The 24,426-nt window shown below is 52.2% G+C and overlaps 2 protein-coding genes across 4 annotated transcripts in view; one reads left to right on the top strand and one right to left on the bottom strand.

Moving 5' to 3' along the window:
• The window catches only part of RAB40B (RAB40B, member RAS oncogene family), a 25,574-nt gene extending 5,838 nt beyond the window's left edge, over positions 1-19,736 (top strand). Inside the window, exons 2-6 of the mRNA XM_045888207.3 lie at positions 13,762-13,822; positions 15,647-15,707; positions 16,363-16,440; positions 17,181-17,403; positions 18,686-19,736. Of these exons, the coding sequence (XP_045744163.1) occupies positions 13,762-13,822; positions 15,647-15,707; positions 16,363-16,440; positions 17,181-17,403; positions 18,686-18,957 (695 nt within the window). The 3' untranslated portion in view covers positions 18,958-19,736. The remainder of the gene's footprint in view (positions 1-13,761; positions 13,823-15,646; positions 15,708-16,362; positions 16,441-17,180; positions 17,404-18,685) is intronic.
• LOC129046226 (uncharacterized) lies at positions 19,706-24,411 on the bottom strand. Of its 3 annotated transcripts, none has more exons than XM_064583211.1 (3): positions 21,650-24,411; positions 20,397-21,053; positions 19,706-19,843 (listed from the first exon to the last, which is right to left on the bottom strand). In XM_064583211.1, the coding sequence occupies exon 1, from the start codon at positions 23,882-23,884 to the stop codon at positions 22,952-22,954; it is 933 nt and encodes a 310-aa protein (XP_064439281.1). In that variant the 5' UTR covers positions 23,885-24,411; the 3' UTR covers positions 19,706-19,843; positions 20,397-21,053; positions 21,650-22,951. The 3 variants fall into 3 exon arrangements, with proteins under 3 accessions (XP_064439281.1, XP_064439280.1, XP_064439282.1); XM_064583210.1 differs by having other exon boundaries at positions 19,711-19,843; positions 20,045-21,053; XM_064583212.1 differs by having other exon boundaries at positions 19,712-19,843; positions 20,492-21,053.
• Between the last annotated feature and the right edge of the window lie 15 nt (positions 24,412-24,426).

Here is a 24,426-nt window from a genome sequence, read left to right as displayed (position 1 = left end):
AGTAATAATAGTGCCCCCCCCTTTATCAAGAGCAGAGAAGAACGATCTCATGAGATAGGTTACGTTATTAGGCTCAGAGAGGGTGAGTAACTCTTTCAGGATCACACAGCGTGAGTGAGAGCAGGAGTGTGGATGGTGTGGCTGGCTCTGGGCCCCTTCTGTGGCCTCTCTGACTCAGAGCAGTGGCTTTTCTTCCCTGTGAAGACCATCAAAATGCTTTTACTTAGTGACCTTGTTGTGGGGTTTTTTTGCCTTTCTATTTGCCTTTGGCAAATGTTCTGCCAGGAGATGCCTACACGCCACCACAGACGGTGGTGGGTTTGCTGATTTTACAGCTACTCTGCGGTTTCCCTTGGCAACCACTTCAAGATTCAAAACATGATTTATAAAGCCATCACTTTCAAGTTTGAACTGAGAGTCGAATCATATTTTATCCCTAGTTCTTTACAGTGTAATTCCTTAAGAAGGAGATGATCTTCTACTTCCTTACCTTCCCTGGTGCCACCAAGAGCATACGGTAAATTTCTTCAGTGTATTCATGTTTTAAATTATGTCATAAATGCTTCCATGTATTTGACAATAATAAAACTGCCTTTGTATCAGATTTTCTCCTTAAAAGCCAATCATTCAGCCCTACCTCCCTGTGTCCTCTGGCGCCTCCTCCCTACAGTGGGGACTGCCCCTTTTGTCTAGCCTCTAACCCCAACCCAGGGCGACCCTGATTTTGGGTGATGGGCAAGGAGGGGCTCAGATCCAGCCAGCCCAGTTTCCTCCTGTGCAGAGGGTCAGCTTCTGGCTAGAGACCCCCCCCAGCACCCCCTGTGTCCTCTGTCACTAGCTCTGGGGGCTACAGTGGCTGTAGGATGACAGCCACGTGGTCCTGCCTTGGTTCTGCGGTCACACCTGCTTACTCCTTGCTCGGGCCTTTTGGGGTGAGGAGAAGCAGCAGGGTGTGTCGGAAGCGACAGAGCCTATCACTCCCGTCACAGGCTGTGAGCTGATTTCCCATTAAGAGACTTTTTTTTTTTTAACATTTGTTTGAAGCTTTCTTCCCCGGCTTCTTCAGCTTAATTAGCTGCAAAGAAGGAATTGTGTATAAGCAAAAACTGAAAAGAGCTGCGGTGTCCAGGAGATTGGGCTTTAAAGCATCGGAAACGTAGATTTATCAGATCCACAAACAAAACCGTGTAAAAGGCAGTCACCGCCTGAGATAGCATCGAGGTCTCCAGGTTTCCCTTCTTCAGAAGGGCCTCGCTTTAGCTTTCCTCCTTGGAGGCCGGCACCAGCTTCCCCAGGAGACCCTGCACGCCCTCTGCCTCTCCCCAGGCTGTTGGAGCAGCTCCAGCACCTCCTGAAGTTGGTCCCACTGTCTGCACCACGCTGGCCTGAGATGCCGCGCGGCCCAGCCCCTGCGTGGCCTGCTGCCAGAGATGCCACCCTTCGGGGTTCTGCCCCTTCGTCTGTGAACACCTCCGTTCCAGAGACACGGCCTGCTCCAGCCTCTGTGAGGACCTGGAGGTCGCAGCCCCTGCGGATGCTGTTCTCAGAGCGCTCACGCCTGCGATCCGGCACGTTGCTTCTGGTTCCCCATTGCTTCTTCCGTCTCGTCTCCCGCTGACCCGCAGAGATGAGGCGCGCGCACCACAGTGTGACTTCTCAGTTACAGGGTTTCGGGAGAACGGTGCTCACCTTCCAGAGACTTCACGGGACACAGTACATCTAAGTGTGTTTGATATGTGTCTGCGTAATGTACTCTACACACAGCACACACATGTGTGCATATGTTCACAGACACGGCTGTAAGTTATTTTTGTTGCTCTGATTAAGGCACGAATTTGGTGAAGAGGTTTATCATTGAAGGAGCAGAGTCTTCTTTTCTTAGTTCTGGTAACGTACAGAGATTTGTCGGACGTGAAGCTACTTGTGTTGCCCTTGAGATGGTTTTATTTGTTCACAGCGTATGTTTGCTCTTGGAGAACTTTCTAATCACCACCAGCCCTGTGGCTGAGAGCTGGCTTGTGGGCTGCGTTTTCCCGAGTAGGCCTGCACTCCCGGAGTTAACCTCTGTTTAGCGGAGTGTGCAGTTTGGAATCCAGGCCTCGGGCAGCCCCGCACAGTCCTTCGCTCATGGGGAGCTCGCGTGGGACTGTGTTCGGAGACGTGGCTGGGGAGACAGGAGGCTCCCACGCTGCTGGAACCGCAAGGTGGGAAAAGAAGGCGGCTGCCCTGGGCGCATAGAGTAGCCTCACCGCCACTGTCACGGCAGGATCCAGCCTGGGACTCGGCCTGGCTTCGCAGCCCCTCCATGAACGCCCGAGTTCCCCGCCTGAAACCACCTGCTAATGGTTGTCCCTTGGGAGATAGTCCCATAAAGCTCTGGCGGAGAGCCACGAAGGTCATCACCACTGTCCCGGGGTTTCCTTGGCTGAACATGAACCTGGGCTGTTTTTGGTTTATGTGGGCTGTGTATTCCCTCCTCTTGCAGCCAGTAATTAATGAATTGCCTTCCCCAAATGGGACTCAGCCGAGTTTGCTTGTGACTTGTGACACAAATGGCATTTTATTTGGTTAAAAAGAAAAAGGAATTTACAGAGGCAGAATCCTACATATGCGTATTAAATTCTCGTGGACCCTAATACAGAAGGCTGAAATGTATTGTCTTAATGGGAAAAATAAATTGGTAAATGTGAAGAACATTGAATTCTCTTTTAGACTAAGAAAATTCATTTGGAAGTAAAATCTGTTTCTTCCAGTCTAGAATGATGTGCTCGTTCCGGAAGGTAGACCATTGCCTCGTGGGTTTAAATAGTGTCGTGCTGGTTTGACGTCCGGGAGAGGCAAAGCCAGAGGCGTCAGACCTGGAATCCATCCTGCGAGGCTGGGCGTCTGCCCTTGGCCCTGAGCGCCCGGTCCGTGAGCACTGGGTGGGGCGGGCAGTGGGGGCGCAGTGCAGGAACCCAGCGCGGGAACGCTGGACGGCCTGTCCATTTCCTGGGGCAGCTGTAACGAACGACCACAGACTGGGGGCCTAACAACAATGGATGTTTAATCTCTCTGGCTCTGAAGTCCAGGCGTCTGAAATCGAGGTGTGGGCAGGACCCCCCACCCCAAGACTGCAGGGGAGAATCCTTCCTGGAATCTCCTGACTGCCGGTGGTAGCCATTGTGTGCAGTTTGAATGAGGGAGGAAATGGACCTTGCAATTGACCTCTGTCTCCTGAGTGGCCAAGCGCCCTCTGCCTTTGCTCTTCCCCTGGCAGGTGGTGGTCCGCGGAGGGTGGGGGCCTGCCAGAAGCTGGCCCCTGGTCCTCCATCAGATGACACAGGGACTCGATCCTTCCCTCCCACACTGTCTTGGGTTCATCATACTTGGCCCAAAGGATGTGCCACTGGGCATGGGGAAGCCTGGGAGTGACCCAGGCCCTGCTGTGGTGTCTGGGGCAGCCATGGCCTCTGTGAGAAAAATCGCCCAGCCCTGGAGCTCAGGGCCCAGCTGGTCATGATGTTGGCCAAGGCTGGGCTGAGCCCGCACTGTACCTCCTGTCTGAGCAGGTCAGTGGCATCAGGGCTGGCCCAGCGGAAGAGGGCTGGCCTCTTCTCTTGGACAGGAAACTGCTCACAAAGGTGTCCAGCTTGGCGACCCACTTCAGGGCACCCACCATTCCCACGGGCTGTGAGGACCTGGTGAGCATGAGCCTAGGAGGCAGCTCTGGGCTCTGGGTGCTCTGTGCCCGGCAGAGTCACGTTGGCCTCCTGCAGCCTCCTTCCCAGAGAGGAGGTCCCTGCTGCCGCCCGCCCAGACGTCTGCCACTCCTGTGGGCTTCTCAGGGAAGCCAGTGTTGCCGTTTTCCAGTTGTCCTCTGATGATAACTGCTCAGCAGAGGGGCCCGCGTCTGCCCAGCACCTCCCCGGCTGGCCCCCCACTTCCTCTCCCTCTAGCCACAGTGACATACAGGGGCCTCTCGCCCTCTGATGCTTAGTGCCTGAGACCACAGTTATTTACCAGAAAATAGGCCCCTGTCATCTTCCAGGTGGGTGGGGAAGGTGACTCCGAGTTCAGGGTGGTTCATCCTAAACTGTCTTCGGGAGCACAGACAGGTGAGCGGGTCTGCCTTTGGGACAGTCACTCAGCCGGGCATGGCCATGACCAGCGATGAGGGCATCTCCTTATCCCAAGATATCATGTCACCTCAGCTTCTGCAACTGCAGAGGGAGGAGGCTGAACCAGGAGGCTCGGGGCTCCTTCTGAAGACACATGCAGCCTCTGTGGGTGGGAATGTGCTAGAATGCAAGGCTGCTGGCTGACTGAACTGACCGTCTAAGTGAGCAGAGTGTCCCAGACAGGAGGTGTTGGGGGGCCTGAGCCCACAGCGCCCCATGGGCCAGGTGGGCAGCCCCTGGCTGAAGTGGGCTTTACAGAAATGGTACCAATAGCATCGAGAACCATGCACTTGAACATCAGAGATGCTGCCCCCATTTCTTTCCTGGAGGATGGTAGGATTTCCCAGCTGTGTCTCCCAGACAGCAGGCCTGTGCAAAGTAGGGTGAGAACAGGGAGGATGCCCCTCCTGGCCTGACCTGCCAGGACCTGGCGGTGGTCTGAGTCCACGTTCCAGCAGTACCCCAAGTTAAGGGGTGACCCTGAGACACAGTGAGGGCAGCCTCACAGCCAAAGCACTGTGATTTGGAAGTGTTGGGACTCTGGAAAGAGGGGCTGTTGTCGGGCCACACCCAAATAACGGTTCAGAGACGATCTCACTCATGGTGGGGGTGGGCATGCAGGGGTGCCGGGCCCCACACTGTGAGAACTCAGTGTTCCTGGATGCAGCTGGTCAGCACAGAGCACTGGGTGCCCAGGCCAAGGTAGCATGGTGGTGGTCCTATCCCTGCTGGGCAGATGGGAAAATTCAACTCCCAAAGTGGGGAATAAGTGGCTCAGGGCCGCTAGGAGTGGGAGCTGTGTGGACGAGCTGGGACAGCCAGGCCAGGAGGAGACTGGAGGTCCCTGGACTGTCCCTCACCTGGGGGCACCTGAATTGACCGCTTTGCTATTTCAAAGAGAAAAACGAGGAAGGAGAAACATTCAGGGAACATACTTTTCAAAAAGGAGATCTGCAGAGAGAGATTTCAATTTCAGTCACTGCCACTGTGTAAACGTGATGAACACACTTCATATCCCTGTCTAGAATGTGACTTGCTTTTAGAACCATTCAGAAACTCAAGGGGGCCCACTGAGGGGCCAGCACTGGCCTTGGCTGTGGGTGCAGCAGGGCCCCTGCCCGGAGCCCTTCCCACCCCTTGGCTCTGCGAGGCACCCAGCATCTTCCAGCAGACTGTCCCTCTGATCCAAAGAGCTGAGCAGAACCAGCTCAGGGAAGGACTCATGTGTATACGTTTTCTTTGGGGTGAAATTCACATAATATAAAACAAACCATTTTATTTTTATTTATTTTTATTTTTTCAAGATTTTATTTACTTATTTATTTTAAGATTTTATTTATTTATTTGACAGAGAGAGAGACAGCAAGAGAGGGAACACAAGCAGGGGGAGTGGGAGAGGGAGAAGCAGGCCTCCTGCTGAGCAGAGAGCCCGATGCGGGGCTCGATCCCAGGACCCTGGGATCAGGACCTGAGCCGAAGGCAGAGGCCTAATGACTGAGCCACCCAGGCGCCCCTCAAGATTTTATTTTTAAGTAAAGTCTACAACCAATGTGGGGCTCGAACTTACAATCCTGAGATCAAGAGTCGCACACTCCACGGACTGAGCCAGCCAGGCGCCCCAAACTGAGCCATTTTAAAGTGCATAAGTAAGTGGCACTTAGTACATCCACAATTTTGTCCAACCACCACCACTTTCGGAAGGAAACCCCTCCTCCCAGCCTCTGGCAATCACTGGTCTGCTTTCTGATGTTTTCATTCAGCATTAGACACATTTCTCAAAAGCCAGCTACTCGAAGATGAACATGTTTGCAAGTGATAGTTAACCAATATTTACACCAGAAGAGAATTCTCCTACGTGACGGCACACATTTACGCCTGTTCACTCACTAAAATAGAAATAAGCAGTTGGTGCAAGAGCTGAACTAAATTATTTATTCATCATGTGGAGCTAAAAGTAGAGTGAATGGCTTGGCATTTGATGCTTCCTTTTTTTTTTTTTAACAAGGCTAAAATTATATCTCTTCTTCTCTCTGTTATTCTGACTCACTCAATGAGCATTCCTACAGGCTTTATTCTGGAAGCTTTTGCGTGTTTTTCATTTTGATGGTCAGAGTTTCCGTTGGATTAGTTGAGTGCCGCGAACAGGAATTACACCTTTTGATCGTCACCTTGACACTATTAATGTCAAAATGTTGGGCTCTCATGGACTGAGCTATACGGTAGCCAGCAACAGAGTCAGGGACGAGGGGAAATAAATAAGAGAAGAGCAAACACGTAAGTAGGAGAAAAAAGGAAACATTGCAGGAGGGAAAGAGAATGGTTCAGTAAGTAAATTTGTGAGGAGAGGAGATTCTGGCCATGGAGAGAGGTGATCTGGGCATTCTGTGGCAGACACAGCTGTATCAGAGGTTTATCTTCAGAGACCCGGGGGTTTGGGGAAGCGTGAAGCTTTTGCTGGGGTGAGGCTGCCACAGGTGGTTGGCACACAGGCTGTGAGTAGCCGTAGCAAGTGCGCTCTTCCAGGTGGTGGGGGAAATGGAGGCACAGGGGAGCATGAGGAAGTCGCTGCTTGTCAGGACTGGGATTTGATCCCAGGCCCCTCAGAGCTCCTCCCTGTGGGGCCTTCAGAGTTGGGAAACTGTGTGGCCCCAGTGGGTCTGACCCATCTCCACCCCCAGCTTCCCCAGCTGGAGAAACCAAGGCACACATCACACAAGGAAACCGTGCTTTCTCAAGCTTTATCTCCCATCCCACCCCGCTTGCCCTGCCCCATCCCATCCTGAAGTCTCCACAGTATGGGCAGAGGGAGGTGCCGCCTGTGGTAGTGGGGCATGCAGCTAAGCAGATGGACCTGGAGAAGGTCGGGAGTCGCCACCCTAAGTGAGGTTGCGTGTTCCCAGGGGTCAGGGGTCAGGGGTTAGCCTAGCTGAGGGGCAGGTTATTCAAAAGGGCTGTCAGTCATTGAGTTCAGTTTTAGTCACGATGGCTAATGAGTAAATCATGATTGTTGAGCTTTTAAGTACTTGTTTACTGTTAGTGAAATTCTGAGACACAGGTCATTGTACTTTGCTTTGAGAAGATGTTAAAATGTAGCTTTTTCCAGGATTTGCATGTCAGACATTCTCTGTTCCTCTCTCCACTCACTGTGCTTTGTGGGTTTTCTATCAGACTGGACATTTTTGGTGCACACAAAAAAGTTGGCTCTACAAGACAGTCTGGTACTGGCACAAAAACAGACACATAGATCAAAGGAACAGAATAGAGAGCCCAGAAATGGACCCTCAACTCTATGGCCAACTCATCTTCGACAAAGCAGGAAAGAATGTCCAATGGAACAAAGACAGTCTCTTCAACGAATGGTGTTGGGAAAATTGGACAGCCACATGCAGAAGAATGAAACTGGACCATTTCCTTACACCACACACAAAAATAGACTCAAAATGGATGAAAGACCTCAATATGAGACAGGAGTCCATCAACATCCTAAAGGAAAACACAGGCAGCAACCTCTTCGACCTCAGCCGCAGCAACTTCTTACTAGACTCATCTTCAGAGTCAAGGGAAACAAAAGCAAAAATGAACTGTTGGGACTTCATCAGATAAAATCTTCTGCATACTGAAGGAAACAATCAACAAAACTAAAAGGCAGCCGACAGAATGGGAGAAGATATTTGCAAATGACATATCGGATAAACGACTAATATTCAGAATCTATAAAGAACTCATCAAAAGTAACACCCCAAAAATAAATAATCCAGTTAAGAAATGGGCAAAAGTCATGAACAGACATTTCTCCAAAGAAGACATACAAATGGCCAAAAAGACATACGAAAAAATGCTCAATATCACTTGGCATCAGGGAAATACAAATGAAAACTACAATGAGATACCACCTCACACCAGTCAGAATGGCTAAAATTAACAAGTCAGGAAACAACGGATGTTGGTGGAGGATGCAGAGAGAGGGGAACCCTCTTGCACTGTTGGTGGGAATGCAAACTGGTGCAGCCACTTTGGAAAACAGTAGGGAGGTTCCTCAAAAAGTTGAAAATAGAGCTACCCTATGACCCAGCAATTACACTACTAGGCATTTACCCCAAAGATACAAATGTAGTGATCCGAAGGGACACCTGCACCCCAATATTTATAGCAGCACTATCAACAATAGCCAAATTATGGAAAGAGCCCAAATGTCCATTGACTGATGAATGGATAAAGAAGATACGGTGTGTGTGTGTGTGTGTGTGTATGTATATGCATACATACATATATGTATATGCATACAGACTGTATTCCATTTATATATATTCCATATATATACCATTATATATACCATATATATGTATAAATATCATGTGTATATACATATACAAATATATGTATAATGGAATATTAATCAGCCATCAAAAGAATGAAATCTTGCCATTTGCAATGAAGTGGATGGAACTGAAGGGTATTATGCTGGGTGAAACGAGTCAATCAGAGAAAGACAAATATCATATGATTTCATTCATGTGGAATTTAAGAAACAAAACAGACAATGTAGGGGAAGGGAAGGAAAAATAAAATAAGATATAAACAGAGAGGGAGGTAAACCATAAGAGACTCTTAACTATAGAGAACAAAGTGAGGGTTGCTGGAGAGGAGGAGGGTGGGGGGGATGCACTAAATGGGTGATGGACATTAAGAAGGGTACTTGTTGGGATAAGCACTGAGTGGTATATGTAAGTGATGAATCACTAAATTCTGCTCCTGAAACCAATACTACACTATATGTTAACTAACTTGAATTTTTTTTTTTTTAAGATTTTATTTATTTATCTGACAGAGAGAGACACAGTGAGAGAGGGAACACAAGCAGGGGGAGTGGGAGAGGGAGAAGCAGGCTTCCCGCTAAGCAGGGAGCCCGATGCGGGGCTCGATCCCAGGACTCTGGGATCATGACCTGAGCCGAAGGCAGACACTTAACAACTGAGCCACCCAGGTGCCCCAACTAACTTGAATTAAAAAAAAAAAAATTCAGCCCCAAGCAGCTTAAGCAAAGAGGAGTTTACGGCCTCACCAGATTGACAATTGAAAGGCAGGCCTCCTTTGAGCCCAGGCTGGGTTCTGGTGCTTGAGCCTTTCAGGATTCTCTACTGCTCTTTCTCCCCATCTGTGTTTCCATCTGTGTTAGCTTACTTCCCAGCTCCTCTTCCACCTGGTGAACCCTGAACTATATGATTGCTCCACCAAAGTTGAGAAAGTGGTGAAGAGCCCCTACCCCACACAGCCGGTCACTCACTGGTGGTTTTGGGTCACTGGTTTTTACATTTTGTCTATCATTGAGAGTTGTTATCTGCAGGAGGACTGGTTCAGTAGGAGCTGTGCAGTCATGGCCAGAAGCAGAACCTCAAAAGAGAGCAAACCAGGGGTGCCTGGGTGGCTCAGATGGTTGAGCGTCTACCTTCGGTTCAGGTCATGATCTCAGGGTCCTGGGATGGAGTCCCACATTGGGCTCCCTGCTCAGCAGGAAGTCTGCTTCTCCCTCTGCCTCTCCCTCTGCCTCTCCTTCCTCACTCATATGCTCTCTCTTTCTCTCGAATACATAAAATCTTTTTAAAAAAGAAAGAGAGCAATCCAAAAACAATAAAGATCTTGGAAATTAAAAATGTGATGGCAGAAATAAAAATTTCAAAAGAAGGATAAAAGATAACGTTGAGACAATTTTCCAGAATATTGAGAAAAAGAGATGCAAAATTAGAGAAAATAAGAGAATCATGGAGTAGGTTTGGGAGGCCCAACATCTTAGTAACAAAACCCCAGCAGGAAGAAAAAAGTGAATAATTCAAGACCATCTCCCAGAATTGAGGGATGCCTGGGTGGCTCAGTCGTTAAGCGTCTGCCTTCAGCTCAGGTCATGATCCCAGGGTCCTGAGATCGAGCCCCGCATCAGGCTCCCTGCTCTGCGGGAAGCCTGCTTCTCCCTCTCCCACTCCCCTTGCTTGTGTTCCCTCTCTCACTGTGTCTCTCTCTGTCAGATAAATAAATAAAATCTTTAAAAAAAAAAAAAAGACCATTTCCCAGAATTGAAAGATTTACATCTCCAGACTGAAAGAGCCTGTCAAGTGGGCAGCACAACAGTGAAAATGCCTCATAACAAGTCATGAGATTGCAGAGTGCTAGGCCAAGGCAAAGACCCTCCATGCCTTACAAGAGGAAAGACCAGATTGCATTTCAAAGGATCAAGAATCAGTTTGACATCTGACTTCTCAACAGGAACTCTGGGAGGTAGACGTGCACATTTCTGAATAAAAATTATTTCCTACGTCAATTGTGTGCCCATCCACTCTCAATGAAGAGTGAGTGCAGACTACAGACATTACAGACATGCAAAGTCTCAAAAACTATCTTCTACTTCTACTATCTTCTACTATCTCTCCTTTTCTCAGGAAGAAAAAGGATGTAAACCAACAGAGGGGGAGATGTGGGATTCCACAGTAGGAGAAGAGAGGGCCCAGGAAGACAGCATACTCCTAGTCTGCAAGGGAGTAGGACAGAAGCTCTGGGAAGATGCCACTAAGAAGGTGAAACACCTGAATGTTTGGAAGTACTAAGGAGAGGGTTGGATAACTGGAGGAGATTTTAGGGATATGTTCATGATAAATGCAGAGAAAACTAAGCAAATAAACAAAAAGGCAATTTTTAACTCCAGTAAAAACAAAAAGTTGTATGTGAAGGACAAATATAGTATACCACATGTTCCAGCTGTGGGTAGTGTTTACTTGGTCATATTGATGTAAAATTGGACATTGGTCTAGCTAAAATGGCAAATGACTATACTCTGTGCATGTGTGTGTGTGTGTAAGGGAGAGAGAGAGGCATGTGGAGTATGTCAATGAAAGAGAACTACATTTTCACCTTCCACAGTGGGAATTTGATTAATGCCTAAACCTGAAAATTCAGGAAGTAGGAATACAAGTATGTTGTTTACAAATTTGGAGATTCATAGCAGAAGAAATACAGAAAAGATGAAAATGGGTGCACAACACTGTGGTGGGGTGTGGATCAGGTCCTGTCATTTTCCATATTAAGTCATAGACTTAAAATGAAACCATGTGTATATCTATGACTAATGAAAACAAAATCCAAGTATAGTTTTAAAAACTTATAAGGTGCTTGGGGTGCCTGGCCAGCTCAGTTGGTGGAACATGCGATTCTTTTTTTTTTTTTGGAAAGTTTATTGAGCAATAGTACAAAGCTCCCGAAGAGGGAGGGGACCCAAGAGGGTTGCCCAAGCATGCAATTCTTGATCTAAGCGTGGTGAGTTCAAGCCCTATGTTGGGTGTAGAGATTACTTAAATTAAAACAAAAAACAAAAAAACCCTTATGGGGTGCTTAAAAAGACCATGAGGAATAAATTCTTTTAAATTTATGAAAACTTATTTTTTATTGTGGACCTAAAAAATAAGTACATGAGGACACTGTGTAAATCAAAGGAGCCAACCCAATTTAGTGAGTTAATCTCCTAAAGGTTAAAAATGAAAAACCCGTCCAGCCTGTGAATGGTGAGAGCTCTCTTTTACTGTCTGGAAACAGACATGCCAAAGCCCACATTCTCTCTAGATTCAAAAATGGATTCCCAAGTGTACTTATTTGTTGCTTCACCTAGACGGCATAAAACCTTTAGTGTTCCAAGGGAAAAATTAAGTATTTCCAAAATTAACTTTGAAGTTGCTCTCTGTATATGTTTTTATGTGTTTATATATGTTTAATTATATGTGTATATATTCTACTTACTTATTATGTGATTATACATTCTATTATATATTATATTTAATATATGTGTGTATATATATTCTATTATAGACATATATATTCTATTTTAGTGTGTGTGCCTCACGTCATATATGCCCAATGCTGACTGCTGCAAAAGGAAGAATATAGGCATTTGAAGTTGCCTTCCAGATAGTTCCGTGGGATTTTAAAGGACTGTGAAGAGGCCCTTGGTTGGTCAGTCCAAAGAGTAATTTCACAGAGCCTGAATGTACTGACCTAAGCAGTTTCCAGAGTATCTATGCTCTGCCCTAAAACCTTGGGCAACGTGCCCTCAGAACGAGAAGCAAATTTGTTGTCACCTTTGCCATGCATACTGTATTGCCCTCAACCTACTTTAAAGACAGGAGGGTTTATGAATATGGCGTTCTTTACCTTGGGGCTTTCGTGGGTGGGGGGTAGCTAAGTCTAAGCACTGTAGATCCGCCAAGGGAGCATAGCCAAGCTACTTGGAAATGGCACCTTCTTTAGCACTGCATTTGGGGAGCTTGCTTTCTGAGCCTTGGGTGCGGGGCTTTTTCTTTTGGTGGAGAGCTGCTAAGATTTCATACCCATTCCAGGACTTTCTCAGGGTGAGGCCCCCATGTAGGAGCTCCTCTCTCTTCTCCCGTCTGCCCCTCGGAAGCACATTCCACTTTAGATTTGTAACTCTTAATCCAGCTTTCCTTGTCAAGATATCGAAAGTCTGGCCACATCCCAGAACCTTTTCAAGGCTGGTCTTCTCGAGGTTTGCATGCTTTGAGAGACATTCCTGAGTAAGTCTAAAAATGAAATAAATCAAGCACCATAGAGCCTGGTGGTGTGGTGTGGTGTTACTAAGCGGTTTGGATCCTTGTGATCATAAATTGTGTTGCATCTGTTTTTTGGAAGGGAGTACTCCTTTCTTGTTTTCTCTGTCACTTAATGGAAACTCTGTCTTTCACGGGCGACTTGCTCTGTGAACACAGAAGTGGTTTCTCAAAGAAGTAGAAAATTGGTTTCTGGTGGAATGGGGAGGAATATTTTTCTTTTTAAAAAATGTTTATTGCTTTTTTTTTATTTTAGAAAAAAATGCATGCTCATTGAAGAAACTTAAAATAGGGAAAGGTTGGGGTAAACGAAGTAAACACAACCCAGAAATTTCCAGTTGTAACGCAGGGCTGGTCCTCACTGTTGCCCCCCACCACGCACATACACTCACAAATACACAGGTGTATTTTCTTTACTTAGTTGAGGTAATGCTTCATATCTCATTTTTTATGTGACACATTTACTTTACGTTCTTAGTGTGATAATTTGGGGAAATGATCTCAGTGTTTTAGCCTGGGATTCCAGCTTCAGTGTAACAGTCCCAGGACGGGAGGCGGGGCGGCAGGGAGGGTCACAGAGATGAGGGGGTGGGACATGGGGCTGCCCAGAGCTGCCTGCAAACGGGGGGCCTGATGCCGAACAGTTCAAGGGCCAAAGTCCAAGTCCGTGTCCGCTGGCTGCTGCTGCCCGCCCCTCGGGTGGCAGGCAGTGGCCGGGGAAGCCCAGGCCTTGGGGCGGCCGGGAGGCCGAGGCAGCTGGTGCCGAGTGAGGAGAGGAAGGTCGGAGGCCCCACAGAGTGAGCAGTGGGGCTGGTGGGCAGGGCCCGCGCAAACCCAGGGAGACCCAAAGCAAGGTCCAGTCTGCCCACCTCAAAAACTGTGACTCTGCCCTGGTGAGAGGTGCTTTCTCCCCCCAGGAGAGTTCTCCTCTCTGGTGCCGTTTGCTTGAGCATAGCTGTGAGGCCCGCAGCACTTAAGCTGCCCGCACCCTTCCACAGGCATCGACTACAAGACCACCACCATCCTGCTGGACGGCCGGAGGGTGAAGCTGCAGCTCTGGTGAGTCGGGGCCCACCCCGGGCTCTAGGCAGGACGCGCGGCCCCAGGAGGAGAGGCTGTACCAGTACCCCTCCCCCCCCCCCCGGCCCCAGCAGACCCAGGGCTGCCCCAGAGGAGGTGGAGATCCACTTGTCTGGGCCACCGAGGCGTCATCCATGGGAGGGAACACTGGGGCCTTTGTGGGTCCCTGGGGGTGTGTCCAGAACAGGCCCCACTGAAACCCTCTGCCTCCCCAGCAGCAGGAGGGGCCCACGGGTGGGATGGGGACAGACCCATGGCAGGTGTGGGAGGGCAGGAGCAAGAGGCCCTCGCCCGGTGTCTGGACTAGGTCTCTTTCTCATGGCCTCAGCTGGCAGCCCTGGCTCTGCGGTCGGGTCACACTCCCCTGCCTCTGCCCCTCCTGCTCCGGGTGGGGCTGCGGAGTGGGAGAATTGGGGTTTCCTGCTTCGACTGCCCCCATGCAACTTACCTGACTACTGTCCCCGGCCTCTGTGTCATCACTTCTCCTGGGCCACCTGCATGGCCCTCTTCTCTGCCCAAACATGCCTAAGCCCCAAGCCACATGAGCCTCCCCTAACTGGAAGCCTGTCCTCCTGCCATCCCCACCTGCCCCTTCCCAGGGGCAGTCAGCAGGGAGCCTTTCTCCACAATGTCCCCTTAGCACCCTGTCCCTTCCCACTGCCTGCCCCCCGCGCCAGGATGTTTGAGGTTGTGGGTAAGGCCCACCAACAGCCTGTGTCCTCTGGGCTGCGCACTGCTGTGGGGCATCCTGTTCTCACCAGTTGTCCTCAGACTCCTGTGTGCTCTGCCCGGCAACCTCTGCCCAGCCCTGAGGCCTGCAGGGCCCAGGGCTTATCTCGTCCTGACTCCCTCCCTCCCCGAGACTATCCGAGGGCCCCACTCTCAGCCCATGCTTGCCCTGGCCTCCGAAGGCTGTCTCACATCTCCTCTGGGCAGCGACAAGTCTCCTGATTGCGTGTTTCATCTCGTGAATGCTGTCATGTGCCCACCCCCTCCATTGCTCCTGCCACACCCTGGGGTTATCCACAGCACCCCACGTCCAGGGACGTTCCCGCTTCATGATAGCCACCAGTCTCCCATGAAAGCTAGTGATTCATGCCCCAGGGCTGCTCTCCTCCTCTGTCTCCTTGCCCACAAACTTCCTAGCCACTTCCATCTGCGGGCGCGGGCAAAGTGGAAACTCTGTAGCGGCTGAGCTGCGAGTTCTCCATCGATTTGCTCCTCGACACTGAGGAGCTCCTCCCCCGTCTTGGGCCACGGTCAGCACCTCTGGCTCTCCTGAACCCCAGGCCCTGCCCTCCCTCGTGGTGGCTCGTCTAGGACTCAGAAAGCAGGGGCAGGTCACCACCTGCAGGTGACGAGGAGAAAAGAGAGAAGTTGCGCTGTTTGTAGCGAGGACACGGTTGGACCTGCAGTCCCGCCCTCATCCCTGTGGGGGATCCCCTGTGGTGGGGGCGTGTTCATCGCACACGCAGATGTGTGTTGACCTTACAAGAGATGCCAGGAGTCAGCACCCACCGGTCCTCAGAGCCGCTGCCGTGAGAACAGGCTGCTGGAGTCCATCCCATGGGAATGTTGTTTTTCTTTATCCTGATTTATGGCGCTGGGAGCTCCATTCTGGTCATTCCAGGTGTCCGCACCCCTTGGGTCAGTTCTGTTTTGATAAACTTAGGGAAGTATCTGTAGTGGGATGGCCACTGACTGACAGTCGTAAAATGTGTTTGCTACGGCTCCCAAGTTCCAAACCCTGTTGTCAGGAAGAAGCAGGGATTTCTTCTCAATGGCCTCCATCATCTTTTCCAGGGATACATCCGGGCAGGGAAGATTTTGTACCATATTCCGCTCCTACTCTCGGGGCGCACAGGTAACATCCCCTGAGCCAGGAAGTTAACTGACTGAATAATAACATTTGGAATGTTCTTAAATGGATACCTGGAGGAGAAGGCAGTTAAGCTCCTATGTGAATTGATGCAAGAGGCTGAAAGTGTGCCAAGGAATGTCTGGTGCTCGCAAGCCTTCAGCATCAGGGATGGGCGCCTGTGTGCGTGTGGACGCGTGTGTTATGTCCGCATGCACGTGGGCCTGTGTGCATGTGTGTCTGCGTGTTTGTGCATACATATGCATGCGGCAGGGCCATGTGTGTGCACCGTTGCTCGCGTGATTGCGTGTGTGTCGAGCGCTCTGTCCGGGAGGGCGGGCCCACTCTTAGGACGGAGGTGGTCCCTGCAGGCTCTCCACATCCCGTGTCCCTAGAGCCGCTTGTGGATGTGGGGGATCGAGTCCCCACCTCACCTTGACACTTGAGGGCTGATTAATGAGCTCATGAGATGTCATTAGAAATACTTATTTAACTACGACATTTGGTAGATAAACAAAACAATATGTTTTCTGTTAAAGTAAGTAAAATGGTATTTAGCTGGTTGTGCATCCGTGACGGAGTAGCCTGCACACTGGCCAGCACGGTCCGGGGCTGTGTCCGCCTCTGTCCCGTAAGGTAAGCCTGGTGCCTCTCCCCCCAGGGTGTGATCCTGGTCTATGACATCGCAAACCGCTGGTCCTTTGATGGCATCGACCGGTGGATTAAGGAGATAGACGAGGTACGACATGGTGTGCCAGGCACCGTCCGCATGGGCGGGTGGGGGTGTCGGGCACGTGGGCCAGGACACGAGGCCTCAGCAACACGAGGCTGTGCCACCTCCCAGAACGGGACGGGGCCCTAACTTGGAGACCCACCCAGCCCCGGGGGTCGGGGCCGCATACCACCTGCTGTGTGGAGTGGGTTGGTGGGTGGTGTTTGGGCTGCTGTCCGCCGGCACCCGGAGCCGCCCGACTGCCAGCGTGGACACGAAGTGGTCAGAACCACACTCACGGTGTCAGGTTCCTGCAGCCTGCTGAACCGCATGGCCGTAAACAGCAGGAATGTATGCTCTCACAGTTTGGAGGCCAGAAGTCCAAAATCTAGCGTCAGCAGGGTCGGCTCCCTCTAAAGGCTCTAGAGGAGGATCCTCCCTGCCTCCTCCAGCTTCAGGGGGCTGCCAGCGGTCCTTGGCCTATAGACCCATCACTCCAGTCCCTGCCTATCCCAGCAGGTGGCTCTTCCCCTGTGACTTCTGTGTCCTCTCCTTTGCTTACAAGGACACCAGTGACTGGATTGAGGGCCCACCCCAGTGACCTCATCTTAACTAATTACATTCTGCAAAGGTCCTATTTCCAATAAGGACACATTCTGAGGTTCTGGGTGGGCATGAACTGGGGGAGGATTTACCCTGTACACCAAAGGTGCGAGCAACCACAAAAGCTCGCCAAGTAACCCCCTTGCCTTTCTCTAACCCTTCAGCACGCCCCTGGCGTCCCTAAAATCCTGGTGGGAAACCGCCTGCATCTGGCCTTCAAGCGGCAGGTCCCCACGGAGCAGGCGCAGGCCTACGCGGAGCGCCTGGGCGTCACCTTCTTCGAGGTCAGCCCTCTGTGCAACTTCAACATCACCGAGTCCTTCACGGAGCTGGCCAGGACCGTGCTGCTGCGACACGGGATGGACCGGCTCTGGAGGCCGAGCAAGGGTAGGCACCAATCAGGCCGTCCTACAGCCCCCAGACCCTGGTCTGCCTCCCAGGACCCGCCTCAAGCCGCCATGTCCATCCTCAGAGTAAATGCATTTAATCTGAGAGGAATCACTATTAGTAGTCTTGTCGGAAAGTTCACGAGAGGCATTTCTGAGGTCAGTGTGTGGGCAGAAGTGGAGGCAGGTGCAAACAGGCTTGTGCAGTGGGAAGGGGGCGGCACCTCCCCACGCAGAGCAGGACCCCTGAGGGCCGGCTGGCCAGGTTTCAGCCCATGGTTTTGGGAAGCACAGAGCGTGTCAGGAATGATTCACTTCCAACTCTTTTTTTTTTTTTTTGCAAAGAGGGGAACCTGAGAAACAGAAGCACCTCGAGCGTAGTGGGCACCCTATAACCTGAGGTTGGGATACTGTTCAGATCCCTCGGTGTTAATCTGTCCAAAGACCTGTGTCCTCCGATTTCATCTACTTTGTGGGTCCTTTACGGTGACAGTCCCTGTCACGGATTTCCTCGCAGGAACCTGGCCGCATATGACTGTTACAAAACAAAAGGACAAAACCTAGAGTCATTGAACTGGGCGGCACAGGGAGCCAGACTGGATTCTTCTCAGTTAGGGATTCTCCATCTCAGCACCGCTGCCGGCTTCGACAGGGCTGCTGGCTCTGGGGGGGCGTTCAGTGTGCTCTGCCCCCTGCCCCCCCGGGGTGGAAACCACAAGTGTCCCGGGGGGTCAAAACCACCCCCAGCTGAGGGCCATTGCGCAGAGAGAGCTCTCTACTGAGACCCCCGGGCCTGACCCCTCAGGGGCTGCCCCACGAGTGCCACCCTCATCAGGTCCCCCAGGGCCCCATCCCAGGGAGCCTGACTCACACGAGGAACAGTGTAGATGAGACCGAAGCACTTGCTTCTCAGGCACACTCTTGGGCATGTCCCCATAGAGCTGGTCACACGTGCTTCCGATGTCAGCGGTGTGGTGGTTGGGAAGATCATCCCTGACACCCTCGGTCTCTCACCCCAAACTGCAGTCAGGTGAGGCCTGCAGGAGGACCTCACGGGCCACCGTCTCCCCTCCAGGTCTGCCCCAGGGGTAGGGGTCTCCAGTCCAAGGCACCTAGAGCAGGGTGGCCCACCTCCGGCCCTTCCCAGGGCCACGCAAGGGCACAGTGGGTGGAGTGCTCAGCCCAAGTCCTGGGGAAGGAAGGTGGGGAGGCGAGCGGGCTGCCCTGTGGTCGGTGTGTGTCCGGGACAACGTGAACTAAGCCCAGTTCCTTTCCTTCCCAAGTGCTGAGCCTGCAGGACCTGTGCTGCCGCGTGGTGGTGTCCTGCACGCCCGTGCACCTGGTGGACAAGCTCCCGCTGCCCATGGCCTTGAGGAGCCACCTCAAATCCTTCTCCATGGCCAGCGGCCTGAACGCCAGGATGATGCACGGCCGCTCCTACTCCCTCACCACCAGCTCCACCCACAAGAGGAGCGGTCTGCGCAAAGTGAAGGCCACCCGCCCGCCCCAGAGCCCGCCCAGGCGCTGCCCCAGGAACAACTGCAAAGTCTCCTGAAGACGGCGTCCGAGCGCAGACCCCGGCCCCTCCGGGAGAGACGCCAAGCAGTCGCCCGCGGGACAGACGCGGGACGGACGCGGAGCCCGTTCCAGGCCCGGAAAGCACCTGCCGGCCTCTCACGCTGAGATCTCTCACGGTGACGGAGCTGCTCCGTGCAGTGAAAACCCAGCCTGACTGACGTTTCTCCGTGGATGTGCATGAAGCTCTTGTTTTAAACGTGTGTTTGTCCAGGGGGGATCGGCCGTCTGCTCAGCTCTGGATGGCGCGAGATTCTGGCTGACGCGGCCTTTCCCTGCCACGGCTCCTTTTATAAGAGCGCGACGCGCGCGTGGTGAGCGTGGCCCCGGGGACTCTGGAGAGCAACGGGACAGAGAAATCAGTCTTCGACCTCACAAGAGGGCCTTTTTGTAAACCTCCTCTTCACGTCGAAGTGCTAGTTTACGGAGCACGCGGAGAATGGGAGATTATGCAGGGCGGGTCTGACGAATTTGATAGTTTTTGCTATGTTATTTACCCTGTTTGGGGATTAATAAGTGATTTATATGCATATTTTTCTGTAAATCTACATTTTTTGTACACGATGTCCCACAAATTACGAAGCAAAGGGAAGAAAATGCCAAAGATATCTCTAGTTGTCGAACGGCCACAACATAGTTACGTCAGATCCAGATCGGCGAGGAAATTATCATCCGGAGCCGTTTCGGTAAGGGAAGAAGCGGACGCTGTTGTTTCAGAGAATGTTTCTCGACAATAAAATGTATACTTGTTTCTTGGTAGGACTGTTGGCTGGTTCTTTCTGATTCCGTGTGTTCACATAGCCCTTTATTTCATTTGCTTCATTGCCTGTCCTGAGCATGGCATCTGCTGATAGAGACTCCCTTCCCTGGAAAGAAACACAGAGGCAGAAAGTGGAAGTATGAAAGAGAGACCCCGGAACGTGTGCCCGTCCGGGAAAACAGCAGACGGGGCTCTTGACTCCCCCTGGGGTGCCCACAGATTCGTCAGGCACCCCGGACAGACAGACAGACAGACCCTTATCACTGATCACAAGAACAGTGTAAAAGGCCCCGGGGCAGGGTCTCACCTTCCTGGTTGTAGCTGCCTGACCTCTCTCTCGGCAGCAGCTGATGGTTACGGTGAGGAATCTTTAAGAAGTAAGTAGCAATGGGAAAACACCCAGTTCTCAGTTTCTATTAACTATTTACAGATTTTTAGAAATTTAAGGGACTTGAGAATCGGAAGCAACATCTCTATTCGGAGGGCCAGAGGAGAAATGAGGCTGGCCACCCCTGGCCGCTGAAGGCCTAGGGCCAGGCTTGAGGTCGCACAGCCCCCTGAGCACGATGGGGACAAATGTCCACAGGGGAGCGGGCTAGGGGACAGCGCCTCTGCAGCGGCTGCCGGCCTGGGAGGATGTCCTGCTGGGGCCACAGCACCTTTTCTCCGTCCGGCAGTGGATGGCAGAGAAGGGTCGACCTGCTGACCATGAGTGCAGGGACAGCCAGGGTGCCCAGGATGGGTGTCATCTGACCTGCTGTGACCGATGTGGGGCCGGCCCAGGTGGGGCATCTCTTTCCTACGTGGGTGACCAGGAGGGATGTGAGGAGAGGTCTAAGTTGAAGGGAGCCCCTGCAGCACCTCTTCTCCCCTGTGAAGAACAGACTTCTGGAGAACCAAAGCTGCAGGTCCCTAAGGCCAAGGACAGCAGGGGGGCACTGGAACGTGTCCCCTGGTGGCAAGGTCACACCAGACCAAACAGGGCTCTCCTCCCTTCCATTCAGTTCCATCTTCAACTGAAGGACTCCTTAAGACTACCACTAATGTTCTAGAAGGAATATAGCCTCTGTGACCTGGAGTTCTTCCCGGGGGACAAAGGACACCTGGAGCCCCCAGAAGCTGGCAGAGGCGGGAAGGAGCCCCCAGGGCCCCGCCTGCACCTGGATCTCAGACTCCAGTCCCAGAGCCCCTAGAGCTGTGAGAGGGCAAATCTCCGCCGTGCTGAGTACCCCAGTGTTGTGCTGGCCCCAGGACACTCCACAACAAGAAGTTATACTTCACAGTAGAAAGTGCTTTAGCAAATCCAAGTGGCATTCCTAGGAAAGAGAAACAAAGAAACCGAAATATGGAACGTATTATGAAGTAAAGCATGCATGTTTGGGTGGTAAATATACTGAAAATATAATCAAATGTAAACTGACCCCTAGAAAAACTGCTCTCACACGTTGTCTGTCTCTTCCATGGCCCTCCCCACTGGCAAAACCCACCCAAAGTGTAAACAGGAATGCCAGATTATGCCCCAGATGTTTATAATTCTCTTTGTAAGCATCTAGATTCAAAATACATTACGTACAATTATGTCTTCAGTTGCCCTGTGAAAATTACTGCAATGCAGAATAATCTCCTGGACAGAGAACTCACAGCTTTGATAGGAACTATCTAGGCAAATATTGAATCTGGAAACAAGTGTCAATTACAGGGCTCCCTAACATGGTCTGCCAAGGTGTCGGAGGTGGGAGCTGCTGCCCTTTGCTGGAGAACCACCTCTTTAAAGCAAGTGCTTGGAGAACAGGGGAGGCGTCCCAGCTGTTGCGGATCGGATTGGCCGGATGCGGGAGGTCCCAGCCAGGAGGGCGGCTGGCGCCCAGCTGGGGATGGGGGGCAGGCGAGGCGGGGGACACCTGGTGCTTACCCTGTTGGCTCCCAGCGGTGCACGTGTTCTCAGGTCTTCCTTCCCCTCAGGGCCCCGGCCTCTTCTGGGAGTGTTCTCATGCCGTTGGCCAAACAGAGGAACTGGATGAGGCTGAGCAGAGTCAGCGCAGGATGGCTGCAGGACAGGTCTGCCAGGCAGCGCGCAGGCGAGTCAGTGGTGGGAAACGGGCTGGCTTCATGTAAGCAGGCTGGCAGGTGCCCGACGAAGTTCCCTATCCTGGCATGAGGAGCCGGCACTCCCCGAGCAGAGGCTGAGCTGTGTCCTGGGCTGGCAGTGAGAACCCATAACAGACAGACACCATGCAGAGTACGCGGTCCCCAGTGGAGACACACAAGGTATTCTGAGACCCTGTGAAGCATTTCTCTCTGTGGCCTGTATTGTGAACACCTAGATGTAATTTTCCTCTTACAGACAGAAAGTTGGGCTTTAGTAGGGAACACACGTAATGCCTATGCCCTCCATCCCTGGCTCAAACCCCAGTCTGCGCCCCGGAGGTGAGAACGTGCCCCCTCCCACCTAGGAGAGGGAGTCAGTGAGGAGCCCGGCACTCATTTCGAGCCACTTCTCCCATCTGCTGCCTAAAGACATGTGAGCTACCGACGGGCTGTGCTGGTTTCCTAGGGCTGCCAGAAATAGATAGCTCCAAGAAGGGACACCCACGTCCTCACTGCCTGGGGGCTGGGGGGCCTTCCCAGGCCTCTTCCGGCACCTGGGAGTGACTGCAGCTGTCAGCACGTGTTGGCTTGCAGCTGCGTGGCACCAGTTTCAGCCTTCCCATCAAGTGGCCATCCCCTCTGTCTTCTCCCCTCCTCTTCTCCACTAAGGACGACACTCGTCATGGATTCACGGTCCACCCTAAATCCAGGGTGATCTCATCTTAGGATCCTTAATTACACCAGCAAAGATTCTCCAAATAGGGTCCCAGTTACAGGTTCTGTGTGGGCATGTCTCTGGGGGTCACCATTCGACCCATTCCAGAGGGTGGTACAGCTTTGAGTTTCTGGGGTTAAGATACAGAGGCTGTGGCGAGGAGCCCCCTCAGCAGCACCCCCAGCCTACTACTGTCTGTCACAGAAGGACCTGGAGTGACATAGGACCTGCGGGAGGCCCCAGATCAAAGGAAGGGCTGAGTCTCTCATTTCCCTGAGTGCCCGCTTTGGTGACCACAGGTGCCCGTGTGCAGAGGTAACAACCGGACTGCTGGGGCAAGGCTCTCCAGCAGCAGGGTTCTTTCTGAGTCTGTGGGCTGCAGTGAAGAGCCCCAGGTCTGTGAGTCTGCGATCAGTGTCTGGCCCCTGTCCCAAACCACGGGCCACCAGCCTGAGATACCCCCACATACGGAAACTGAGTTATGCCGACTCTACCAGCAGGGCATGCATGGGTAAATTCGGACCCCAGGACCCCAGGGCCCCAGGGCAGAAAGGGTGCCACCTTGTAGGGTGGGTCAGCAGCCCAAGGGTACAGATGGGAGGAGAGGATGGGAGGGGCAGGAACGGGTGCTGCCTGGACTGTGGACGTCCAGGTGCAAGGGGAAAATAGGACAGGGGACAGTGAGAGAGAGACCAGAGGGTTGTCTGAGTAGGGGACCCTAGGGCCAGCAGTCTTGTCTCCATGGCCACTCAGTGTTGGAGTAGGACCACAGCCCAGCTGCTCTGTGCCAGAAAGTCCAGACTTTGTCCCTCGAGGGGATGGTCTATGGGTCCCAGGAGGGGGAGCTGTATGTCCAGGGAGGCTGTGTGTCCTGTGTCCTGGAAGGGGAGGGTCTATGTGTCCTGGGAGGGGGGCTGTGTGTCCTGTGGGGGGGGCTGTGTGTCCTGGGAGGCTGTGTGTCCAGGGAGGGGGGGTCTGTGTGTCCTGTGGGGAGGGGCCTGTGTGTCCTCTGGGGTCTGTGTGACCTGGGAGGCTGTGTGTCCAGGGAAGGAGGCTGTGTGTCCAGGGAGGGGGGTCTGTGTGTCCTGGGGGGGGTCTGTGTGTCCTGGGAGGAGAGCTGTGTGTCCTGGGGGGGGCTGTGTGTCCTGGGAGGGGAGCTGTGTCTCCTGGGGGGAGCTGTATGTCCTGTGGGGTCTGTGTGTCCTGGGAGGGGAGCTGTGTGTCCTGCGGGGGGCTGTGTGTCTTGTGGGGGGGAGCCTGTGTGTCCTGGGGGGGGCTGTGTCCTGTGGAGGTATGGGGTAGGTCTATACTTCTACATACTTCCACTTCCTCACTTCCATCCATTTTTCTATTTTTGTGTACATTTTACTTCTGTATATAATAAAAACCCTATAATACATTGTTACTATTTTAAATGCTGATCTTTTCAATCAATTAAAAATAAGAAAAAGGGGAGCCTGGGTGGCTCAATCGGTTAAGCGTCTGCCTTCGGCTCGGGTCATGATCGCAGGGTCCTGGGATCGAGCCCCGCATCGGGCTCGCTGCTCAGCGGGGAGCCTGCTTCTCCCTCTCCCTCTGCCTGTCTCTCTGCCTACCTGTACTCTCTGTCTCTGTCATCTAAATAAATAAAATATTTAAAATTAAAATAAATAAAAAATAAGAAAAAGCCTCTCAATTTATATGATTCCGGGGGGGGGCTCTAGTTATATATAGGGCTGTGGGCCCTGCCTGCTCGCGAGGGGCGGGGGTGGGGCGCGGTTGCCTCTTTGAATCGCCCGGGGCCGGGGTAGGTTGCCCTCCAGTCTCCTCGGACCCGGTAGGTGGTTCTCCGCCCCCAGGCCCGCCCCGCCACCCTGCCGCCAGGCCCCTCCCCTCTGCCCCAAGCC

The sequence above is a fragment of the Mirounga angustirostris genome, unplaced genomic scaffold, assembly GCF_029215605.1.
Source record: "Mirounga angustirostris isolate CCGP_5_RB_7025 unplaced genomic scaffold, mMirAng1.0.hap1 SCAF_17, whole genome shotgun sequence".
Lineage (NCBI taxonomy): Eukaryota > Metazoa > Chordata > Mammalia > Carnivora > Phocidae > Mirounga > Mirounga angustirostris.
The sequence above is the reverse complement of the archived record's forward strand: the minus strand, read 5'-3'. Positions and strand labels throughout refer to the sequence as shown.

Excerpts from the sequence above, each read along its gene's own strand:
- LOC129046226 (XM_064583211.1), bottom strand. The coding sequence starts at position 23,884 with ATGGATGGAAGTGAGGAAGTGGAAGTATGTAGAAGTATAGACCTACCC.